A 25,930-nucleotide genomic window follows, 5' to 3' on the forward strand; every position below is an offset into this window, starting at 1 on the left:
CCTGTTTCAGTGCAAAGAACCGAACCAAATGCAAGAATTCATACATGTTTATTATGAAAAACATCCAACATTTTGAATTGAATATGTCATATTTCAGACTCCTCCGAGAGGACAAGCTCAACCCCAAACAGAGGGAAAGACAGACCACACAAACAGGAAGGAGAAACTTGGGGAGTGTGTACAAGCCACTAAATATCACAGAGTTCTTCTTTGGATCTTGAAATTAAACCAAAGTATAAATAACTTAAACAAATAAAGAGATAAACAGTTTAGATTAAAAAAAGAGAAAGAAAATGTTTGTTGTTGATGTTTTGCCTTAATGCCTGCATTAAGAAAATTGCGGGATGAAGTATCAACTAAGGTGTTTACGTGGGTAACCACCTAAATAATGGTATAATGATACATTGGGTGGGTGTAGTGGGGACAGGGTGGTAAACTGTGGTCACTTCCTAACTACAACCTAGAAATTCTGTCTTTTACAATCAATCCCTCACTAATGTTTCTTAACCTGAGCACACTGTTTAAATCCAAAAAGATATAGTTGAACTACAGAGATAGCAGGAAAGGCGTTATGTCTAAGATGTATCAGGTTGATTGGCCATAGATTGATCTAGCTGTACAGAAATAACCGATTAATTCATAACTTACAGATTTCCAAAAACATACAGTGAGCCTGGGTGTCTCTGACTGTCCACCTATACATCTCACCTCTCATTGTACTGGTTCATACGCTCTGTCAGTTCCCACTGATTGCACCACCGTCTACATTGTCGGAATCCTGTGACTTCCTGGTATGTACTGCTGACTTCTTTTACACTTCAAGTGAAGAATTGCTGAGACCCTGCTTGATGGAAACATAACAGCCACTGTACATGTAAATCTAGGACAGCTTTCACCACATGTTCCACATGTTCTAATGCTTTCCTCTGTCCCTCCACCCGCCTCACCTCCTCATTCAAAGTCTTTAATGCCACTTCACCATAACTCTTCAACATAATGATATCAAACTCAGCCGAGACACACAAATCCACCACTTATCACACCGAACGTGCCCTCAGACAGAAAGTATGTTTTCCACATTCTTCAACTAATTTAGCACCGAGTCACAAGGCTAGCTGACTTTGCAGGATCAGTGCGTTCTAACAAAAGTTAGAACATTTAGTCTTTTCTCCCCAGTCTCACAAAACTCAGTGGGAAAAACATTAACTAAGGCTGCCAAGGAGAAAGTTAATTCCCCAACCTCAGGTTATCTGAATGAAGTCCTCCCATGCAGTATTCAAATGTCAGGATGAAAATACTGAATTGTTTTTTGTTGTACCCTGAGCTTGATGATTTGGCCTGGTGTGTTTTTTGGAAACTTGACACATTTGTTACCATTTCAGCTTTAACCGTTCCTTTTAGTTCTTTTGTATCTTGAGGTCTTTTAAAATGATATAACCTCTCTGTAGCTGGTCTGGCTGGGGTCGTATCATCAAGTTTATCATGCTGTTTGAGCTTTCAATTAGCTTTTTATTTTAATTTCAACTATTGTTTTGAGCAACAATGTTTCTTCACTGTAAAACTTATTGTAAAATGTTATAAACACACTTTTCGATGGATAGAAAAATCACCTATTTTTTTTTAGCTCATGTAAAGGTCACCAAAATTCTTAATAAGTCAGACAGGAAAAAGAAAAGCACGAATAAACAAAAAGATTTGTCTTGGTTATAATAATTATAATAAAACCGTTGAGTGCACTACACTGGAAAATGAAATGAGCTTCTAGTTGTACAGTATAAAAATAAAAGGGCTTGAGTCAATCCACATTCAATGTATTTAACCCAGGAAGTGGATTTCCTTAAAAAAAAATAACAATAAAAATAACATTCATAAAAGGAACACGTGAAACAATGAAAATCTAAAGCAACAAAAGTCCTCAAAACTCCCAAAATGTCTGGAGATCTTTTGTAATTTTTCGTTTTTTGTAGTTTTCAACTACATAAAATAGCCTACCGCTGCTACTACTAGTTCATAACAATGTTGAAAGATGAACAAAAATTAATACATATACGGAGGTGAGAAGTAATATAAAAAGTAAACATCATGACTTTCACACAAACAAAACGATAAGATAACAAAACATACCATTTCATTACACAAGTGCTGTAAAAGGACAGGGAATAGTATTTAGACTGCATTTAAGCTTTTACAGTCCTTCAATGATGAGGGATATCTGGGCGATTGATCGATCAATAGATGCATTCCAACTACATTAGTTTGGTACCGTAGACTGTACAGTCTATGATCTGAGTCAATATTTCTGTAGTAGAATAGACACATGCAACTGATGTGTATGGTGTGTTTGAAGAGGTTGTGAGCTTTTCTGAGAACATCCATTTGAATTTTAGAAAATTAAAAATCACAAAACATAGTTTTCACTGAAACAGCAATGCACTTAATTCTAATGGTATAAGTCCACAGGGGCGTATTTTATCGTATCGAACCAACATGCCGGCTCGTTTGGAAACTTTCTTCACGTATATCACGGAAAATGTGTTTGAGAAATGTGTTTCTGAAAACATTTTAGAAATAAGCCATGCAGTTGCTAAATTTGGCTTTATTTTGGATCAACGTTTAATTTAAAAGTTTCCAGGGAATTTTCAGATGCAGCGAGTCGCGTCGGACGCCCCTGATTTGCATAAAGTAGCCTATATCTTAACTATATGCAAATGAGGAGCGGCCAACGTGCCGCCACGCTACCAGAATGCATGGCACAGCTGTGGAAAGGACGGAGACTGTGGACATGTACCAAAAAGATAAGGGGCCAAAATGAGGGTCACCACCTTCATGCACAAGGTTGAGGTTCAGTTTTGCCTGACAGTCATACTTGGGTGACACATCCTGGTTAAAAAGATGTTTTTGTGCTTTGTCGAGCATGCTACTGTCTGGGTCCGCAGCAAGAGCACACCTCAATTTGGCTTTGCAATAACATAGCCTAGAATCACCCAGTTATTCCTCATCATAGCACTGTAAAGAGAGTGCTCTCACGTTAAATAGGCGGCATATAGGAAAACAAAAGAGAACATAGGTAGGCCTGTTTGGTTTCATGCATATAAAGAAAATCCATGTGGAGAACAAGTCTGATTGTATCACATAGTGCAAAACCCCTCAGAAGACAAAGGACATTTGAATCCCCACTCCACCTACCCCCACCCAACGCACCCCCTCCCACCCACAAAAAAACCCTATCATTTTCTGATTGCTTCCAGAGCCAAAGATAGCAGAGTTTGTAGCAGTTTTCTTTGTTAACCGTCCTGCCTTGATGTTGTTGCTACATAACCTGTGATTCAATAGTCATGGGCAGAGATCATGAATATTATAGTACAGTAAACACTTCTTAACCCTACAACCTGGCATAATTCTCTCCTCCCATCTACCCACTTTTTGAATGAGTCTAGTTTCCCCGTCTCCCATTCCCTCCCTCCACCCCCCTCCCTCCCTTTCCAGCAAAAGTGAACTTTGGTCTAAGAAAACAGCAGGTTTCAGGAAGTGAGCTAGGTATAGTTGGGGTTAACAGGGGCATGTTCACAAATGGGAAGTGTTGAACAACACTGAACAATGCAGACACGATGGTTTTCGTTTTTCCCCCACCGAACTGTCAACACCTCACCTTTGATGCATGCTCTTCTGGTAATCCTGACACCAATAAGCCCCGACTGTGACCCTGAGCCAGACAAATCTCTCTTCTCGCTTCTCCTTCTAGCCTCTGTCTTTCCTCCTCCTCCCCTCATCAATGGCATCTACACCCCCTTACGACCCTCTTCCTCTATTTTCAACATCTTGTATTATTAGAAAATATACTTTCGGTACTTGAATCTATACCCCTATCCATCAAATCATTTAAGACCTGGACAAAAAATATATAAGTCTTTGAAAACTTCAACTCTGGATGTGTCACATATGCAATATAATGCTAATTCCATTGCTCATGTTCCTTACTCTGTATTTAAATATATTCAACTACTTTTTGCCCAGGTCTGTTGTGTCCTTATTTCTGTAAATCCTTCTATTTTAGGGCTTGGTTCACTTTCAATTAAATCAATTAAGGAAGTTTATTTTCTTCTACGTTAAAATATGTAACAAATGTTTGGCATGTGGAAACGATGATATCAAACCTGTTAGGAAATAATAGTGAACAATTGGTCAACAACTGCAGTTTCAGTTGACTTTTGTTTTCTTCAGTTGATTGTATTGAAAGTGAATGGACAGCCAGCCCCTGGTTTTCTTCTCTTCCTCCTTCCACTACTTCCTCATCCTCTTCCTCCTCAGCGCATCTTGTGTTCCACGTCAGCGTTGGCCATGTTTGAGCCAGGGCTGGGGTCCTGCTGTCGTCTGGACTGGGGAGAGAGAGGGATGGAAGGATGAAAGAGGGGGAGAAAAGAGTGATGGAGAGAAGAGAAGACAGGAAGAAGGATGTGTGAAAGATAGCAAGAAAGGGATCAAAGAGAAAGAGACAAAAATTAAGTACAGTTAACAGTTGCATACATATGGTTACCTTAGATTTTTCTAGTTTCATATGATGGCAGTATCTTCACAGTAGCTTTAAAACTGAACCCGCTACAACCTAAAAATAGCAAGTTGCGTTAAAGAAATGAATGGCGGTAAAACGAATTTGCGTTAACGCGTTATTATCGCGGTAACATTGGCAGCCCTACTATAGACACATAATTATATATGATTACAACTACATTATACTGCGTTATGAAGTATTTATTGTTTTTAAACCAGGTATGGATCCTTTAAAGGAGCAGTTCAAACTGTTAAACATTTAGGCCTAGTCTGAAATCACATACTATGCACTACATACCCAATATGTGTACTATCGTTCAACATACTTTTGTGTTAATAAACAGTAGTATGTATCTTTTCGGACGCATTGAGCAGTTATTTATGTTTTCACTTATCTGACATAGCCTTCTGTTTTAGAGTACTAAATAATTAGTATGGAATTTCGGACCTTAAAAACCTTAAAAGTGGCCTTATATCTGCTTACCACAACTCTAGTGTGTTATAAACCATCTACATGTTATTAATTAACTGCTCATGAATGCTATAGGTGAGTAAAAATGCTACCTCCTTAGGATATTGAAGGTAACCAACAAATGTGAGAACAACTGTTCTCAGTTATTCTGCAACTACAGGCTGATGAGGGGCCAACAAAAGAGAAGTTGCAGTTCCACAAACTGGCACTAGAGGAGGCCAGAGAACTCTCTGACGACAAGGCTCGGTGCTGCTGTTTATACACTTTACTGATGTTGATATTTTAGTCAAGGTAGCTGGCAGACAGACAGACAGACAGGCAGACAGGCAGACAGACAGACAGACAGGCAGACATGCAGGCTGTCTGACACAGATAAACACACACACAAACCAAGTGGATCATTAGGTCATCATTAGAAGCCATCAGTATGACAAGACTTTTAAATATATTTCATGACTGGGTGTGTTTGTGAGCCCGTGGCATGACCTGCTCCTGCTGTTAAAAAAAAAAAAAAATACTTGTGGTTATATGTTTACACTTCAGTGATAGCTGAGGGAGATTGGGAGGGGGGGAGGAAGAGGGGGAGGAAGGTGATAAAGTGTGGGGAGAGGTGAAGCAGAGAGCAGGGCAGACAGAAATGCAGACAGAGATAGTAAAGGGGTTGCTTAGTTCAACTGGAATGTAGTTTGTGTCATCTCAATGACTCACCATAATAGCAACATACACAGTCACATGCACACGCACATGCAGTATGTCATACTACCATTTTGACTCCAAGCAGCCAGACTGACTCCAGTTTCTGTCTGTCTCCTCTGGGAAGCATGCTGTTGCTTTATCAAAATTGCTGCTGTCAGATACAGTATGTGCAGCTCAATTGGGACCTGATGTGGAGTCACAACAAACTTGACTCTTAATTGTTCAATTGCCTTTGAATTAATTTCAATGTGAGCTCTATGTGTGGCCATCTGAGTTTTTGTTTATTTTTTTACATCTGGTATGATGCAGTTGTTCCCAAACCTTTTTTTGCCTTGCCCCAATGTGTAAGTTGAAAAAGAAATGGTAGTTATATTTTGGATGTGACTAACAGGTTTGCCTAATGAGCAGCTTCAGTTTGTCTTTTCTTTCCTGTCAACAAATCTGTCCGTTTTGTCCTTTACATGTTGTTGCTAGCAGCTGAGCACTCTTTTTTCCTTTATTGTTCCCAAATGAATCTGATTCACAAACGACAGATATTTTGACTTGTCATAGCAGGAAAAGTACAGGTGGAACTAATAACATTAACAGTTTGTTCCAGCAATTATTGCAATGGCATGCAACGGTTGGTCATGTAATTAGTTATGCCTGTGTTTGACAAGTCAAAATGTCAATGAGAGAGGCCCGTTCAACTTAAAGGTGCTAAACGCGAAATTGAGAGCAATTTCTGTTGCCTCCACGCGGCTCTCAACATGCCGACGGCTGATCCGGCGGCTCGCGGCTCGCGGCTCGCGGCTAACGGTGTTAACAGCGCTAACAATGCAAACAACGGTAACAGTGCTGACAGAGCTAACAGTTTTTATCTGAGGGGGAACTGAACGGTGGGCGTAACGCATGCGCGACGACGACATGGGTCAGCGTTATCAGCGGTAACAGCCGTATGAGGGTAGTGTTTAGAAGGGAACCCGCAAGTTGGGGAAACTCTCGCGAGATGGTTAAGGTTATAGCATTGATCTCAAAGAGTTAAGGTACGATAAAGGTAGGATAGGTCGTCGGGCAGCGAGTCTTGTGAGAGTTTTTGCAGATCTCTGATGAGATTTCGCAATGTGGGTTACCTACTAGACACGACCCCGTATGAGAGCAGTGCAGAGCGGCGGCCGTGAGCTAACCAGATGACCATACTCACATGCACTAACAAGCACTAACAAGCACTAAACCGTGCGCGGCCGGCTCGGCTATGTCAACAAAGCAAGGAGAAGCTCGAATTACAACACACACAGAGGGAGAGGGACTTCATTCTCTGCTCAGGTAGACATTACTTCACTGCATTATTAATGCTCTGAATGTCGAATAGAGAACATTTAAAAGGACCAATATGTATATATATTTACTGTAATAAATCATAAAGTGGACATGATATGTCATCAGAGATTAAGGAAACAACAACGCTACAGCCAGTATGTTCCCCTTTGAAATTTTCATTCCGGTCTGGAACGTCTGTTTTTGTTTTGGCCGGTGTGATCCCATCCACTGCCCATTCTGACACCCCGTTGCCACATATGAAATAAATTGGCACGCAAACACGGCCTTCTACAGCCATGGAAGCAAGCAAACAAACTGGATCAACAGAGATAACGTAACATTAGATTCTACTCAACCTGTAAAGCCTCGGCACATCTCTCAGTGGTACGTGTGCAGCTGGGTTATCAAGGCAGAGAGTATTTGAGACACACAGCCGGTGAAGTGATTCTGACTACTGCTGGCCAGAGGCTAACGCTCTCATGCCTAAAAGGTAACCCTCGAATTGTGAAAACATGCACAAACTGCTATCAATTACACCAGAGGAGCGGACAGGCGACGATTCAAATGTTTTGAATTTGGACTGCTGTTACCCATCTTAAATGCTAGCTGTCAGTTTTACATATTGCTCCTTTAAGTTTCACTTCACCTTTGTTCATCATGTGAGCTGCCATGGCAACCAACCACCTACTTTTTCCTTTTAGTAAACACCTTATCTTTTTCGGAATTACAATATCAGTTACATGCTATTTTGAGGTTGGATTGATTTAAAATACATTCAGATGATGGGCATGGACAAGATTTAAATGGAATCTACAACAAATGCTATAAAAGCCAGCCATGTGAACGCAGAGGGCTTTGAGTTTATGAGGTAAAAAACGAACTAAATATCCACTGTTTTCACTTAGCACTGTTGCTGCTGCATCATGGCGGTTGTGTAGTGTCTGTCTTTGCAGAAGGGAGTGGTCTTTGTTAATCATAGAGGCGGGAGAGCTTTCTGTATTGATCTATACACAGATGGAAGCCTGCTGGGCCACTATAGGCTGCTTAACCACAACTCAATACTAGAGAAGTGTGTGTGTGGCGATGAACTTAGAGCAGATTTGCTGTATCTGCGAGATTGTGCACATGTGCCTGTACCGTATCTGAATGTATGTGTGTGTGTATGTAAGTCAAAGCAGGGGGTCTGATGGCGATCAATACTAATGATATATTAATGCTTTCAGTGCCAGCTCATCATTCACCACCAAATCTCTTTCTGCTGAGCACTTTGAGTGTGTGTGTGTGTGTGTGGTTTAAAGGCAGATTTCTTTTCGATCTATCGCTTCTCCATCCATCATCATGACAGGTACCTTCTGACCTTGAATGACTGGAATTTCACTTGTTTTGGATGAAAAATGTTGTATCTGCCAAAATGACAAGGCTTCAGGAATTGAAAGGGAAACGGCTTTATAATCTGTGAACACAGTGAAAAAATGACATCATTGTTTTTCTGCTGAGCTTTACTGCAATGAAACCTACTCAAGCCAATAAGAGAATCTGAACAGCATTACATTACATAAGTAAATGTAATGGTTTCATCTACAGCTACTGATAAACTTTAAAATCTTTGTTATTCTGGGTTTCAGTGAGATGTTGATGGTTTAAAGTTACTATGAGGAATTTTCATTTTGTGTCGAATTTGGCGGTCCCTGTGGACAAAAGCGGAAGTGTTTCCGAGCACCAAATTCCCTTTAGAAAACCTCTCATTTTAATGCAGCAGGGTCGGACAATCTTCCCCACTCAGTCCTGATTCTGGTTCTCCCGTGCCTCCCTCCCCTCTAGCAAGCCCAGAAATACAGCCTGGGCCTCTGCAGCGTGATGTCAGTGTTGGCTCCCGGCAGGGACAGGCGGAGCAGTGAGGCAGGAGGCTCCCGCGCTTTGCCTCCCGCCGGAGCTCCAACCGCAGGTCGACGGAGGCAGCTAGGCCAGATCTGGGTCTGTCCCAGTCTGAGCTAAAGGAGTTTCTGGTGAACCTGCATGATTTCATCTGATTTTGCGCAGAATCCGACCCGGTGACACAGATGACAAACATTAAGAATAACTATATAGAAATAGCCAATCTTCTCACTGATGGTCTTGTTTACTTGTATAGGTCAAATAGAGGCATCAGTATTAAATTGAGACGGTTTCATATCCAGTTAAAAGTTCCCTCACAGTAACTTCAAATAATGTTTTATACATGAAAATGTTCAATTTTAAGATGGTGAATACCACAACTCTAAATATCATACACTGTATGTCAGTCAAGGCCTTGTGTAAACTCCAGATATGGAAATTATACTGAAATGTTGTTCAAATTGTATTTTTTTTTAAATGGCATCATTTATGCACAATGCAAGCATGAAATATGCATGCCTACACCACAGCATAACTATATGCCTTGCCTTACTTAACTCCCTCATATTTCACATATTTCTCCTCCTCTCTCTCTCTCTCTCTCTCTCTCTCTCTCCTCTCTCTCTCTCTCCTCTCTCTCCTCTCTCTCACACTGTTCGTTGTGCTGCGCTTCTGCATTTCAGTTTCTCTGCCTGATCATAAATTATTGATTTACAACAGAAGAAATCAAAATGTTTGTTTCACAAAGGATCATTTCATTTCATTTAACTTAAAACTATGAATCAAATACAAAAAGAACACACATTTAGTGACTTTTGTCTTTCTTTTTCTATCTGACAGACAGACCGACAGAAGACGTTAACAGTACAGACATAACTAGATCAGCAGCTAACTAGAGACAAAGAGAGACAGAAAGAGAGATGGTGTTCTGACCACAGAAATGCAGAGGCTGAATCTGTGCAGCTACTCGGCAACGCTCGTCAGTCACACCCAGAGAAACAGCTTGGAGCACATCTGCAAGATCCCACTGAGATGGCTGTTTCGCAAAATTTTAACTCAAAATTTGATTCATATGCACATTGTGTTATGAAACAACGTGTCTAATCCTCTGCAACACAATAGGAGTATTTTTGTTGATAATTATAATAAGGCATTTTTAAATATAAAATATTAACTCCATCTAAATTCTCCCACACTCCACCTCCACCTCGCTCAGAGGCCATCCATACCATAATAACACTACTTTACGAGCAACGGAAGTCAGATGGGGGCTGGCGGTACCAAAGTTTTGCAGTCTGCGTTTCAAGTTACCGCAGTTTCACAAGCGTGTTGGAGAACTACGGTGGCCTTTAGGTAACAGAAAAATGTAAACGGCTCTCGTTAGAGTCAGTGTTTGGTTTGTCCATTCTGGGCTACTGTAGAAACATGGCGGTGCAACATGGCGGATTGCGTGAAGAGCACCCACTCCCTATATAGATATGAAGGGCTCATTCTTAGCTAATGAAAACAAAATTCTTAATTTCAGGTGATTATACACTAATGAAAACATAGTTATGAATAGTATATTCCATATCTGCTGATCGATCCCCTGAAATGTGACACACTGTTCCTTTAAATACACAGTATGTTGGTTTATGAATATCAGCCAAATAAACAGCCTAAAGAGGACAAGAATTGTTAAAGATTGTGTCCATCCAATCCATTGACTATTATATTTTAGGATGTATGGCATTTGTATAGCCAGATTTTAAACTGTTTTAACTTATGATGTCTTCAGAGAGGAATTATAACCGGGGAATATTTTTCAATTTTCTTTTCAGGGAGAAAACCAAGTCATCCACATTCATAAAGTGACCCATGTTCGGTCCTAATGTTTAATAACTTTCTATGTCTTGGGAGAGCTGCAGAGCAGCACACATATTCTGGTAGAAATGGGCAAATAGAGTGGTGCAGGAATGAGTCCTAAAACACAGAAATGAGTTCGCATTTTAGCACTTCTGGTTCCCTCGTCTTGAAGTCAATGAGTATTTTGAATGGGTTTTTAGTTAGATGCCTGAAATAAGGAATGTGGTTAACACAAGCTTAAGAGATTTTAACAGTTTGTTCTACGATATAAAATGTCAATAAATATCCCAATTTTAAAGCTTTAATGTGTATTAAAAAAGCTAAGAAATGGCTAAATGAGACTACAGAGGTTGTCGGGGGCATTAATCATCATCACGCCGAACACTACTCCGCCATTAGCTTCAGCGACGTGAAGTCATGCGACTGTGGTGTAGTTTGTTTACAGCCTAATGTTAGCTTTTTACTTCTGGTGATTGCATTTACGCTTAAAAAGTCATAATCCAAAACCCAAAGGAAAATCCCATTGGCTCTTTGTCGAGGGAACCAGGGCGATGCTAACTTCCTGGTTGGCCTACAAAAATACATCATCCCTGCAGCACTCTATACAATCTGATGTGACATAAGAAGAGCTTCTTCAGAGCTATTGCTTGGACTAAAACTTATTTTGTTTGGTGTATAATTGCTCTATTCATTAATGTGTTCACTCTGTAGAAAAAGACCTGTGGTTTCTTTGGTGGTTTGATTCCGTGCATTCATCAGAAAGGTCAGGGGGTGAACTGGATGCAAAGGAATGTGTTTGATAAAAAGAGCACATGGTGGCAGAGAGAAAAACCACATAGAGCCACTTAGAAATTGTTTTAACTGGCAGCTCCAGCAACATAAAGAGGCATTTGTATTAGCAAGAAAAACATTAGGCTACACACTAAAACAGGGTCTCTGTTTTTTTGCTTGTTCCTATTACCTCTTGGCCACAACATAGATTTGTTCCTTTAAAGGATTAGTTAGACGTTTTCAGAAATGTACTCATTCGCTTTCTTGCCTAAAGTTGGATCGATACCACTCTCATATTTGTCTGTTAGCTTAGTTTAGCATAAAAAAATGGAAGCGGGGGGAAACAGCTCGCCTGGCTCTGTCCAGGTTGAAGACGCCAAGAGAGCCCCTCTAAAGTTCACTAATTAAAATGCATAGACTGTATAAGATATGGATGTAGTCACACACAAAAATTAAGCTGAAAGTGGGCGGCTCCCGGCAACTCCAGCCATCGTCATCTTGGCAGTAACGTCTCCAGCTAATCCAAACATGGGCAAAGAGGTGGGGCGTGTATGGACCTGAGGCGGCCTGAAACCTGATTCCTTAAACACGGCCACCTAGCATGAAGCAACCAAGCTAGTTAGCTAAGGCTAACAAGCACAACAAATACATGCTACTCTGTGTAGCGGTCATATATTAACCCTGCACTTCAGCACCTACAGTAGCCTACATGAAGAGGAATGGAACCCGGGTCTCACTCCATGCTGCAGCGCATGGAGCTCGCCCTCGTCTCCCACTGAGAACACACCGGCAAAGTCAGAGCTAAGCTTATGTTGAGGCCAACACACCAGCAAAGGTTCGCGGACATTGCCGGTATGTTCTGAGTGGTTAGCAGGGGAGCTCCATGCGGAAGAAGACCAGGTGCCGTAACTGTTGCTTCCGGTTGCTGGTTGGTACTGGTGCTAACATATATATAAAATAACACTAACGTTAGAATTTCACTCACCGAAAAAACCTGGAGCACAGACTTCTTTAAATCAATCAATCAGTGTAGTTTTATTTGTCACATGAAATCGTTCAAGGTAACATCACACCTTCAGTGAAATGCAATCCCGTCAGCTCCTTCAATTTGTGCATTAACGTTAACATTATTCACCATATAGCACTCACCTCCTACTATTTTTATACAGTCCCCTGCTCTGTCAGATCGGTATATAGAAAAAGAGTCACGAGTTGAATGGCGCTGTCAGGCATTCCAGGATTAAGTCAAGTTTCACGGACATTAAAGTACCCAATATCCCGTTGGAAACTGGTCGTATAATTAACCACACAGCAAGGCATATTATTTGGCTTTAAGTCTTAATATAATTTAAATGAGAGAGTAATGTAAAAATGCACCCCCCGTACAGTGGCCATGAACGGGGAAATTAGCTACCAGACTGTAAACAAGTTTATTTCTGCTGTAAAGTTAGGCATTTTAACATGGGGGTCTATGGGTATTGACTCCCTTTTGGAGCCAGCCTCAAGTGGCCATTTGCTGAACTGCAGTTTTTAGCACTTCGGCATTGGCTTCACTGCTCAGCACTGGAGTTGTCGCTTGTTAAAATGTTGTATCTCTGGGCTTCCTAAAGTCACTTCCGTGAAGATTGCCAGGCATCAAAGCAGAGAAATCCCTGCACCTGGCTGCTGGTTGCCAATAGTTACAGTTAGAAAACTAACACTTGTGGGATTTTAAATTTCTACTTGTGCACAGATTAATCAATTGAGATATAACGTACTAATTAGTGTGCTTTAGAGGAGCTGATAGGCAGATTTTTCTTTTTACTTTGGAGCTATATCTGTTTCACAATGTATCCATTCTTTATGCTAAGATAAGATAGCATAGACGCTCTAGTTTCATACTTTAAACACACATACAGAATGGTATCATCTAATTCCTGTCAAGAAAACAAATATGTGCATCTTGAAATGTTGAACTATTCCAGTAACTTGACCTTCATGTAAACTCCTTTACAGCACAATTACTTTACTGTTCACTCATTTTACGGACATTTAAAAACTGATGAAGCCTCCACCAGTGAAAAATTGTGAGGTATGATTTTGTAATGAAACAGCTGCAATGTATGGAACCAGAATATAACCTTAAGTGGGACAAAGTCTCTATTTTTCTATTTAATCATTCTCAGTGCCAAATTGAATGCCTTTTTACAGTGTGTGGGTTTTTTTAGGGGATAGTGATGGTACTTATATTGATTCAGCAGGAGACACAAGGTTTTCTTTTACTCCGAGAGCCTCGGGGAGGAAACATGAGATCAGTCAGATGAAAGTTGACCTTCAATAAATGCCTCTCTTTCTTTTCTTTCTTTCTTTTCTTTCTTTCTTTCCTGTCTCTCTGTTCCCCTCATCTGTGATTCTCTCAACCCTCTCTTCTCTTCATGTGCTGAGTTCCTGCCTTTCCTCTCTCTCCTATTTGTGCAGGATCTTGTGCTGCAAAGCTGTGGTAGGTCTCGATGATGATGATGATATTGGTGTGTGTGTGTGTGTGTGTGTGTGTGTCATTGTGCAAACTAGTTATGACATGGTTAAATCTTGCTGTTTCTGTCTCCCACGCCACACAAGCATTAAACAAGCAGGAGCAAATATTGTAGTCATCAAATTCATGAGAAGTGCATGCATATGAACAACAGACACTAACAAACACACATACGTGGACGTAAAAACACAGACAGCTGCCTGTGGTTGCACACAGAAAATACTGGACAAACACAAGAATGCACATACATAAATTAAACATATGGACACACACATGCACACACACACACACACAACCACACACATATGCACACACACACACACACAGGGTGGTTTAGTGCATGACAGTGTGATAGATGGTGAGAAATGAAGGACACAGACCCTGTTCTTTTCTGCTGGCTGTCTGTCTGTGTGTCATCAGTCCCAGATTTTAGAAACCACAGGGTCCTAAAAAATAAACAATTTGGAGTTCATTCGTAACTTTGTCAACTTAAGAAGGATGCCATTGATCTCCCCAAAGCCTTGCTGGGAAAGTGAGTTTGTCTCAAGTTTGGGACGGTTGCAACATTCAAACTGACGGCGTATCAATTTGTGAATCTGAATTTGTGCTCACGTAAGACACTGCAAACAGCACAAACTTGTACATGATGATAATTCAATGAGCAAAACTAAATTTAAGATCAATTTAAATGTTTTAAATTTGTATTTTATAATCGCTGACGTTATTATGGTTAATCAAATTTAAGTTATTTTTCTGTGATCTGTAGCACAAAGTAGATCAACTACTTTCCCTTTGGAGGCTTTTGGGACACCTGACAAAACTGAGTCAGTCATTCAATAGTTCAATAATATCAAATCAATTCAGATTAGATTTATCGTCAAACTGATCATGCACTAAACCTATGATTCAAACTGTTACAATACTATTTAAATACAAATAATGTAAAAGCACACAACCACACGTCACACAACCCTAAGCCAACCCAAGCGCTAAGCAAAGAAAACCCGACTGGAAATTTGACTCTGTGGCTTTGACACAATGGTGTTTAGTCTTCACACACAAATCAATATAGACTTATTTGTAGAACAAATTTAGGGCACTTTTGCTAAAAGATTAATCATTCATATCTGAAACAAAGTATCTACAATTTTGCTGTTACTCTACAAATTTGTATTACTAGTAAGCTGTTGTGATGATGCTTGCTTTAGATCCATGAATTTGTAAATCTGAAAATACTGTTTGCAAATTTACAGTTGGGTAAGTCTTGCATAGCAAAGCCAGCCCGCAAACTTGAAATTTCACTTTGCTCGCTGTGGTCTGCCAAGAGAGGACTTGTTTCTAATCAGCTAAACAATTAGATAACTAACTGCTTCACTCAGACGTCAACATGTTCCCTTTCTACATGTGGCCGGATGAATGAGCTGTCGGCTTGAATGTCTGATGTCTTTGTTTCCCATTCTCAAACTGAAAAAAAAATCAAGGCGTCTGCTGTGGAAACGTCTCACAAATTATTTGATTATGAAATCACTTTCTGAATAAATTTGAGATCCAAAGAAGTCATGCAGTTTCTGAATAGCGCTTTAATTTGTGTATTTGATGAGCTCCGGTGATGCAGAAGTGTACTCAGGGTGTGGCCAGTCAATCATCACTGTTGGGTGTACTTACAGTTGCAATGGAGCACACCCAAAAGGGATGATGGTTGTGGTCAGAGGTGTAACGGACTTAAAGTCAAAAAATGCATTTCAGTTTGGTGTTAAAGGGATAGTTAGGGTGTTTTGAAGTGGGGTTGTATGAGGTACATAGTGGGTGTATTACGTCAAGTAGATGACGGTTGGCACGCCCCTGGTTGGAGGAGGAGACAGGAGTTACCGCACGGAACCAAAGCGATGTACTACTGTGGACGGGGCCAGCAGCAAAGCATATTTTAGACACCTAAACGAAAGGCTCAACTAAAACAATCTGTTTAAATGTGCGCTATATTTAGAATATTTTCACCGGTTTACCTTGCCATCAGACAGCTTTTTTACGACGGAGAACTGAAGCCATTGTATCCATCAAGCCACCAGACTCCATTGAAAAAACCTGTAATTTTACCCTGCGGAAGACGGGGTTGCTGGTCTACCGCTGCCTCACTCGGTTAGTTTGTTTGTGCTATTGTGTGACTTTGGTGAATCCGAACTAACCAAAGTCTCACAATAACAAAAACAAACTTACTGATCGAGGCAGTGGTAGACAAGAAACCCCCCGTGTTCTGCAATGAAAAATTACTGTTCTTCTCAATGGATTCTGGTTGCTTTGTCAAGAGCATAGATATCAGCTTCAGTTCCCCATCGTAAACATAGACTGTATAGCTGTCTCATGGCAAGAGAAACCAGTGAAAATATTCTAAATATAGCGTACACTTAAACTGATATTGATTTTTTTAGGTGCCTAAATTACATTTTGATGCCGGCCCCGTCCACAGCAGTATAGTGCTTTGGTTCCGGGGCGTGCCGACCGTCATCTACTGTAGGTAATACACTGATTATGGATAGGTACCTGACATTTAGGCTGACTTTGCAATGCTATGATAGGTCTAAAGTGGAAGCAGATTTGGCCTGTTACAGATGGAACTACACTGTCCAGTACCAGCCCACTTTTCTTTGAGATGGCAGACCAGCATCAGTCCTCTATAAACACCCTCTCACCTCTAGATCCTCTCTGTGTGATCGGTCTCTGTCTTCAAAGTCTCTGGTTCTGCGTCGAGCCTCTTCAAACGCTGCCTGGGCCAAAGCGTCCTCCTGCTGCACACACACACGCACACGCACACGCACACGCACACACACGCACACACACACACACACACACACACACACACACACACACACACACGCACGCACGCACGCACGCACACACGCACGCACACACACAGAGACAGATAGAGAGTGAGAGTGAGTTAGTTTAGTTTAAGCAAGACAAAGACAGGGATGTATGACTTCAAGAGGAACAGTTGATGATAAGACAAGAAGGAGTGTTATTATACATCACTATGTCTGTACACATGCGTTATGTTACCTGCGCCCTCTCTTCATCATACTCCAGGTATCCCATCCCATCCAGCCTCTGTAGGTCGATCCAGCCTCTCCACATCACACACACCCCGTTCAAGATCATGGGTGCCTTTAAATAGACCTGGAGGGAAGAGAGAAAGAGAGAAAGACACTGTATTTTCAGTACTGCAACAATTTTGAAATTGTCCTGTTAAGTTCCCCTGCTGGTAATGTTTAAAACCCTCTCATGTTGGAAAAAGCTCTGCTTCTTTAGTAAATCTAAGGTGTTGCTATAATATGGCAAAAAGCTACATGGAAAATAAGAATGATCAACAAAAGGACAGGAAGACTGAGATCCGATGCTTTTCCAGAACTATACAAGATTGATTCTCTGTTACTCATGACTTTGGAAAAAAAAATATTTTTTTCCAAAAACATAACAGCTTAATATGACCTGGAGTTACATACAAAATTGCAATTCTTAAATCAGAAACCGTTAGCTGTTTTTCACCAGAATAATAAAAAGCTCTGTGTTCGGGAGATGGAGGCTTCTCCTTCCCTCGCTATTACTGCTGTGAAAAGAGGAAAAACCACCAACTACGTCAAAACCTCTGCAGTACAATTGGGTGTTGGACTAGTAAATCACACACACAAACACACACACACACACACTGAGGTGCATTTACATTATGTGTGCATGTGCGCAATCAGTTGAGGTCAGTGTGTTTCCATGAGTGTGTGTAATCGTACACGCGTACCAATCTGTGTATGTTTATGTGTGTGTGTGTTTGCTGCTGCAAGATGGCAGTCCTGATTTAGTGGAAAAGTAAGTGTTTGTATGGGACGGAAGTGGACAAAAGTGATCCAAAATAAATATCATATGCCTAAAAACATTTTCTGCTTTTTGTCTTTTGCGTGTGTGTGTGTTTATTTTTATGGCCACTGCCCAGGGTCTGTAACTTTTTCAATGGATCTATTCACACACTAGCAGCTAAAATAGGACTTTGTGGCATTTTATTCTGGGATAATGATAGGGCTGTCCCCAATACCAGATTTTGGGCTTCGAAGCTTCGGTGAGGAGTATTCAAAGGTATTCGAATCTTCGGCACAGTGCCGCTGCCGCACTACTGTACACACACATACCTCTAGTCTACACATAACAGACAGCAATATCTGTCTGTGAATAAATAATAATAATGAATGTTGAATATGAATAATGAATAATGTGGGATTATTCCTTATTTCATGGGCTATTTGGGGATTTATACATTATTATTACATACTTACATACTATATATATATATATTCTCATGATAATGTGTCTTGGATATATTTATATTTATCTTGGTAATTCAACACACTTCAAAAAGTATTTTTGTATGCATTTCATTACATATATCAGGCCTACATACGACATACATTTCCAGTTTGTACATAAACATATATTTGGTAATTTAAAACCTTTTATGTAACTATTGATACAAAACAAATTGTACACACATATAATATTGCATTATATGCTACAATAAAACCAACTTAAAATATGATATCTGTTGGCCTACAGATTCAATTGGATAATGAGAAAAAATACCAAAGGCTTTTTCAGCGCTGTTTTCTCAGCATTACGCGGGTGCTTAGGGGTGTGCACCTTGACTCACAAGGAGGTGGCGGTATGCAATAAGAACTTGGGGTACTCGCGGAAGTGCTGATACTCAGTAATGGTGAGTACTGGCCTATTTCAGGCACTGTTTATTGGAAGTAAATGCCATGTTGATTCAGTTCCCATGTGTCTTCAGTGAACCCTAACAAAACAACATATCAGTAGACAGAAATCATCACGTCTGTTTTGTTTGACCTTGTGGTGTGTATTTCGTCTATCTGTGAGAGGGAGAGCAGCATAGTGGGGGATGAGCAGTGATATTAAGGGTACTACAAGTGTTACTACTAATACTATTAACCCCTTTCACTTCCTTGTGCACACTAAGCAGCACAGTAGGCCCAGTCTACAGCGTCAGACTGTCAGACAGACAGATTGACAGAGGAGGATCAGACTTTGTATCTGTCTCAACTCCTGGTTATATTACATGGCTATGGCGCTATGTCAGGAGGGCAGAAATGTAACCACCACTGAGGGAATGTGTACATGTGTAGGATCACAGAACCATTTCTCTCTGTAAATCCAAGCTGCCGCAGTGTGGATTAAACTCAACTGTTTCTCAACATCTTCATTGGAGATGCACCGATACCGATACTGGATCGGATATTGGGCCGACACTGACTCAAATAGTTGGATCGGATATCGGGTGACAATGGAGCCGATCTATTCAATGCAATTCTATGTTTATATTCTATAAACATTATGTACTAGAATTTTAATTGCTGTTTAAGTTTTGGCCAATTTGTTGCTGCATTAAAAAGGTTTACACATCAATAGTAATACCTGTTAATTTTGAAGACTATTTTTACCAAGTTGCCGGTGTACGATTTTTTATTTTAATAATAAAGAACAATTAAATAAATGAATATCTATGTATTTATTGGTCGCATTCTGTTTTACAAAGTTAGGAAAGCAATGTTTAAGTTAAGCCTGATGTTGCCTTACACATAAAAGAATGATCCCAGTCACGTCCACATAGTGAGGCATACAGCTTATTAATTAAACACTGGTATCAGATCAGTACTCGGTATCGGCTGATACCCAAAGCCAAGGAATCACTATCGGTATCTGGACTGAAAAAGTCAGATCGGTGCTTCCCTAATTTTCATCTCAAACTCATATATGTTATTCCTATGGTCTAAGACAGAGTGTTAAAACTCAAACTTGTGATGCCATAGGGTATAAAGTGTGGAACTGCTCCATAGACAATGAATTGGGAGAGATGCTCTAGATGACACTGAGAGCACCCAGAGAAATGTTCTGAGTATATGGGAACGTTTTCTGTTTCACAACTTAGAATGCTACAGTAGAATAAAACTCATTTGGGTGTAAAAAAGAAAACACATTCTGTGGGTCCACAAATCAGTCTCACATTCATCGTCTACGGAGCAGCTCCAAACTTCATACCCTATGACATCACAAGATTGAGACTTACTTCTCTGGTTTCTGGCTTTGAGAGAGAGAGAGTAGCTCATGTTCCCAAACATTGATTGAACTTTCGTAGACCATGGGAATAACATATTGGAATTCTTAATTTACGTGGTGTTCCCCTTTAAGTAACATGTCTGTCTTTTAAAGTTTAAAAATAAACAAAATATCCATCAAATGACCTCCAAAGAGCTTGTGGCAGCATATCACTTTTATTTTGTACCCAAAATACCCTACGAGGATTTTAAGCATTCAGCAGCTAAAGAGCCAGATATTCCCCTCAAGAGTTGGTGGAGACCAAAACAGAGCTAAAAGAAGAGTGGATATTGGACTTACATTTGTCAGGTGGACAGCAACCTTATTACAAATTAATGCTAATGTTGTTCTGTAACTGCTGACTGAGAAAATATGCGCACACACACACGCAGTCTTATCTAAACAACGCTTTGGATAGGCTTTCAAACAGAGCTGTATGAACTTGTCTTTTAGCCAAAAAAAGTGATAAAAAATGTGATAAAGCATGATACATTAATATGGAATTTGCTTTCTTTCAATTTCTTCTCTTTGTCTCATCGTCTTCCTCTTTCCCACGATACTAATGTCGATGAGGAAGAGACAACAGACAGTGAGAGGCCGTGGAACGCAGACAGTCAGGCTGTTTTTTTCCCAGGATAACGCTTTTAGGTGGTATTTTTATCCGAGTAAACAAGTATTTGAGGAATAAATTAACAAAATCAAACACTCCCCCCAAAACGCACACATACGCACAGATGACTGGGTTTTTCTGTATGATACTGGGCGAGCTCCACGTTCCTGCATTTTTACTCAGGCTATTTTTGGACAGCCTCTCACAGGGACCTCTTTTACCACATCTACCCACACTGCACTGGGGTAGCAGGGGAGACCACGCTCCAAGAGACTGTGGGTTTTTGTGTTTATTCGAGTGAATGTTTTTCTGTGTGTGTGTTTTGTGTGTGTGTGTGTGTCTGTTAGAGAAAGAGTCAGAGAGAGAGATGGCTTCCACATCTGTGGGGCTGCATGGTGCTTTTAAAAGAAAGCTTCATTTGGCTTGACAGGGAAAACGTGTGTGTGTGTGTGTGTGTGTGTGTGTGTGCGCGCGCGTGTGTGTGTGTGTGTGTGTGTGTGTGTGTGCATGTGTGGGTTTGTGTGTGTGAGTGTGTGTGTGTGTGAGGGGAAAATATGTAGAAACGGCCCAACCACAGACTTCCTCTGAGAGAGAACCATGTCAACCCCCACATCCATTTTCTAACACACACATGAACACAGGAGAACTCTCACACACTACAGCACACTGTGAATAAGGAAAGGAAGCAGCATGAAATGCAGTGGAAATTCAGACTCACTCTAAAACCGAGTGCAAGTTTAGTAAAGCGCTGCTTTACTTTAGGTCACAGGGGCCGCGTGGGAAAACTTGTGTTGTCGTACTGATCTGCATTTACCTACCTGCACATTAGACAAATGATGAGATGATTTCTAAAGTAGTTAAACATCTGGACACAAATATAAACTACTCCATTTATTATGACAGCTAGAGCTAAAGGTTTGCAGACTAAGATTTTAAATATTTTGCAGATATACTGTAGGTGTACATAAAAACGTATGGTAATCTTATGCTGCATTGTCAAACTACCCTATGGAAATAACACATGTGAAATTGATATTTTCACATGACAAAGGGCCAGTGTGTAGCATTTTGGGAGATCTATTAGAAATATAATAATATAAATGAATATAATATTCCTAACTATGTTGTCATTAGTGTGTAATCACCTGAAACTAAGAATCATTGTGTTTTTGTTAGCTTAGAATGAGCCCTTCATATCTACATAGGGAGCGGGTCCTCTTCTCGGATTCCGCTATGTTTCTCCGCCATGTTTCTACAGTAGCCCAGAACGGACAAACCAAACACTCGCTTTAGAGAGCTTGTGAAGCTGCGGTAATGTGAGCCGCAGAGTGCAAAACTGTGGTACTGTCAGCCGCCGTCTGACTTCCGCTGCTCCTAAAGTATTGTTATTATGGTAAGGATGGCATTTGAGCTAGGCGAACTACGTTTACCACTCAGCGGCTCACGATCAAAAGTCATGTTTAGATTCAGTGTTGTGTTTCCTTGAGCTCTAACAAATGGGCTGAATGCATTTCCTTCCTCATAAAACATTTTCAAAAACTGATTTTGAAAACTGCATTGTCTACATCCATGTTTACGTGCTTGCAATCTTCTTCTTCCCTGCCTTTGCTGGCGCAGCGCTCTATACCACCACCTGTTGATCAGTGGAATAGTGTGAAACCATTGGCAGGAAGGAGTGAGGCGTTACCTGTGTGTGTGCATGTGCATCCTTGTGCACGAGATAAACAAGGGGTTACTGAAAGTTTTGATTTATAGGATATGATTTTACAGGGCAAACATTTCAAGACAAATTAAATGTTCAGAAGGCTGTGATATGTGTAAATAATAAAATAATCATAATAATAAGGGTCCAAAATGATGAATGAATTTTAAGTCAAAAACCTTCAAATTTTCTTGAGGGAGGACCCTCAAACCCAATATCTCCTAGTATCTTTTATTGACTGTATAAATTCAGAATGTATCTCTTTATCTTGCTGTATAATACTGTATGTAGTAGTAGTAGTCATTTATTTCAGTCCTTATTAACAATTATCCGTAAGGAATGAGCATAATAAAGAATAGGTAACAATATGGCAATAAATAAAATAGGGAAAAAAAATAAAAATGTTTGAACGACACAGTATAACATGTGTAAAGAAATAATGAATAAACAGGAATAAGTCCCAAGAGATTGCTGATAACGGCGGATACACACGCCAACATGTGAATCAGAGAGTACTGGCACTTATTCTTTCCACTTCAAGCACTGGTCTTTTACGCAGCAGTCCAGTCCTGTGATTCTGACCATGAACATTTAGATCACATTTTTTGTGGACAGTCCTCTGCATCACATGTTTCTGAGACGTGATGAGCATATTGCAAAATAGAACTTACATTTAGCTGATTTTAGTGTTTTAACCTCATCTGGAGGATTCATAATTCACCCTTTGGGATCAAAGTCCTTTTCAAAGCTTGTGGATGAAGTTCCAAATGCAAAAAAGTATTTCTTGTGTCTGAAAAGTTTTGGCAGTTGCAAAGATTTTACTGGACAACGGGAACCAGCTGCAGCCTTGTGATTCACTGTGCATCATGTTTGAAGTCATTCCTTTAGTTGCATGTCTGCATTTCTTATTTCCCTAACCCAACACCACTGCTGAGAAAAGACCTGAACACACGCTAAGACAGCCAGTCTTCAGTGGGCGAGTCAAATCCCTCTCTTTTGATCTAGACCTCTACAAGCTACTGTAAGTGCTTCCTACACTGTGTGTATGTGTGAGCAAGAGAGAGTGTGTGTTGGCAGACAGTGTGTGACGCAGATGTAGAGGGATGTGTTGGCATAGTGCCTCTCATTCAGCCTGGTGCCAACCATCTAGTCAGCACAACTGCCCACTGCTGCACACACACACACACACACACACACACACACACACATAGACCAGTGCCCACGAGGTGTGTGAACACAATGGGCATCTGTGTTTTCAGCCTCGTGAGTTGTGGCAGACTGTGTCTCCCACACACACACACGTGTGCACTCATATAAACACATTCAAATAAACAACACAAAGATTTAATCATGCCTCTTTTAAATCCTCCGTCCCCACCACTATTGCTGCCTCTCTTTCTTTTTTCTTAAACATACAGAAACTGAGAGTACATCATGCACCTTTGTACTTCACTTCGCTTCTGTGTGTGTGTGTGTGTGTGTGTGTGTACGGCTGATTTAGTGCAGTAATTATCTAGTTATTATCCAGAAGAATTTTACATCAATGACTGTCAGAGCGTCTGGGAGGCTGCATGTTACATTCAAACAGTCAACATCAGTGTGTGTATGTGGATCATATAGATTAAAGATGAGCTCTATGACTGTCTGGAGTGTATGTGTGTTATTCACACAATAAACTTGTGTGTGTGTCTGAGTCAGCAGCCAGTCACAGACAACTCATACTCTCTTACTCTCTGTCTTTCTGCTTAGTCCTTTCTTTCTTTCTTTCTTTCTTTCTTTCTTTCTTTCTTTATCTAATCAGATCAAATACCATCACCTCATGTATTTCTCTTTTTTTGTCCCAGATAAGAAAACAGAGCATTTTAAAAGAAAAGTTATAACTTAATAAATAAAAAAAGAGAAAAAAAACCAGCATCAGGATTGCTGCCAGGACAACATGGCACTCAAGTTCATATCAGCTGAATCATTCCTGATTCATGCTCCCGCTCCACAGCACACTGACACACACACTGACACACAGCGCCTCTTTCACAGCCAACAACAAAGACATAATAACTACTGAACATGACTCCAGCAAGGACGCCATGCTGTCATTTCTGGCAGTTGGAATACAAGATAAGTTAAAACAAAGGTAGAGATCATGAAGGAGACGGAAGAGAGAGTCAAGATAGCTGCATTTCTAGAGAGCTTTTTGTGCTATCGGCGTTCTAAAATACGACTATTTCAACAGCCGAAGAAGTTAATGAAAATTATGTTTGTAGATTTACTATTTACCATTTATTGCAAACAAAACATGTCTTATGTAGGCTATTGTATTACTCAAAATATAGCTCATGTATAATAGAATCAACTCTTTCTGGTAGGGCTGCACAATATTACACAATGTACACAAATAATCAATATAATATTACAATATACATTGCAAAACATCACACAGAGAACATTTTTCAAGCAAATAAAATGAGATAAATGTTTTTTACAATGCTCGTACTGGGAGGAGTGTTATCTCTCATATAGAGCCTCATATGAAATGAATACATTAGGGCTGGGTATCGTTTAAAAAATGACGATGCCAGCATGCCCTTAAAGTGATATCGATACCAATGGAGTATTTCATTCGATACCTATCATGTGAATGGAAGCTGTGTGTGTCCCACTGGCTAGCTAATCGTGTGTGTGTGTGTGCGTGTGTGTGTGTGTGTGTTTGTCAGGTGTGACAGCAGCCGGTGGAGATAAAGCACGTTACTGGCCTTCTGTTCCTAATCCCACACTGAATACAGCCTAACATCTACTGACCTATTGTCAAACAGCACCTGCTAAAGGAAGAGAAGTATAATAGTATGGTACTCTCCACTGCACGATCACTCTCTCTTCTTCTGTTCTCCCACCCTGTTATTATAAAGGCTGCAAAACAACATGGAGCACACCCTAGGGTTGCACGATATGAGGAAAGTATGTGATAACGATATTACTTGAGACAAATAAAACAGATATTAAAGTGTACTCAGTTCTGCTGCTTTCAGTATACTGGTAAAATACAACAAATTGCTTGTTGAATTTGAAAAAAAATGAAAGGAAATTATTTACAACATTCTTTTGTTGAACAAATTAAATATTGAACTAAACAAAAAAATAATGATAGTTACATTTTAAATTGCAGTTTTTTACTCTCTTTCAACTAACTCAAAGAATCCCTGAGCATCTGGGTGTTCACCATAAACGTTGTCTGATTGGCCGTAGAGTTAATAGTATGGCACGTATATTGGACAAAATAGCGCCTACAGACAGAATGTAATTTAACACGTTGAACTTGTTATGATATATTCAAAGTGCAACACCGCAATCTTTTGCGATCACATGTTGACATGGCGATGACGATAAAAAAAACAATATCTTGAGTAGCTCTAATGCTTGGTTCACTTGAGCGTTTTCAAATCTTAACTGATTTTA

General features: G+C 40.2%; 1 protein-coding gene across 7 annotated transcripts in view; it reads right to left on the bottom strand.

Annotated features, from left to right (window-relative positions):
• Window positions 1-31: 31 nt before the first annotated feature.
• Window positions 32-25,930, bottom strand: part of cbfb (core-binding factor subunit beta) — a 44,391-nt gene continuing 18,492 nt past the window's right edge. Inside the window, exons 4-7 of one of the 7 annotated variants that reach the window (XM_037766650.1) lie at window positions 17,073-17,189; window positions 16,706-16,798; window positions 14,399-14,464; window positions 32-4,376 (exon numbers count right to left, since the gene is read on the bottom strand). In XM_037766650.1, coding sequence (XP_037622578.1) covers window positions 14,435-14,464; window positions 16,706-16,798; window positions 17,073-17,189 — 240 coding nt within the window. In that variant the 3' untranslated portion in view covers window positions 32-4,376; window positions 14,399-14,434. Of the gene's footprint in view, window positions 4,377-14,398; window positions 14,465-16,705; window positions 16,802-17,072; window positions 17,190-25,930 lie in introns of all 7 variants that reach the window. The other 6 variants (XM_037766649.1, XM_037766648.1, XM_037766647.1 and 3 more) reach the window with 6 other exon arrangements.

Source organism: Sebastes umbrosus, chromosome 4, assembly GCF_015220745.1.
Source record: "Sebastes umbrosus isolate fSebUmb1 chromosome 4, fSebUmb1.pri, whole genome shotgun sequence".
NCBI lineage: Eukaryota > Metazoa > Chordata > Actinopteri > Perciformes > Sebastidae > Sebastes > Sebastes umbrosus.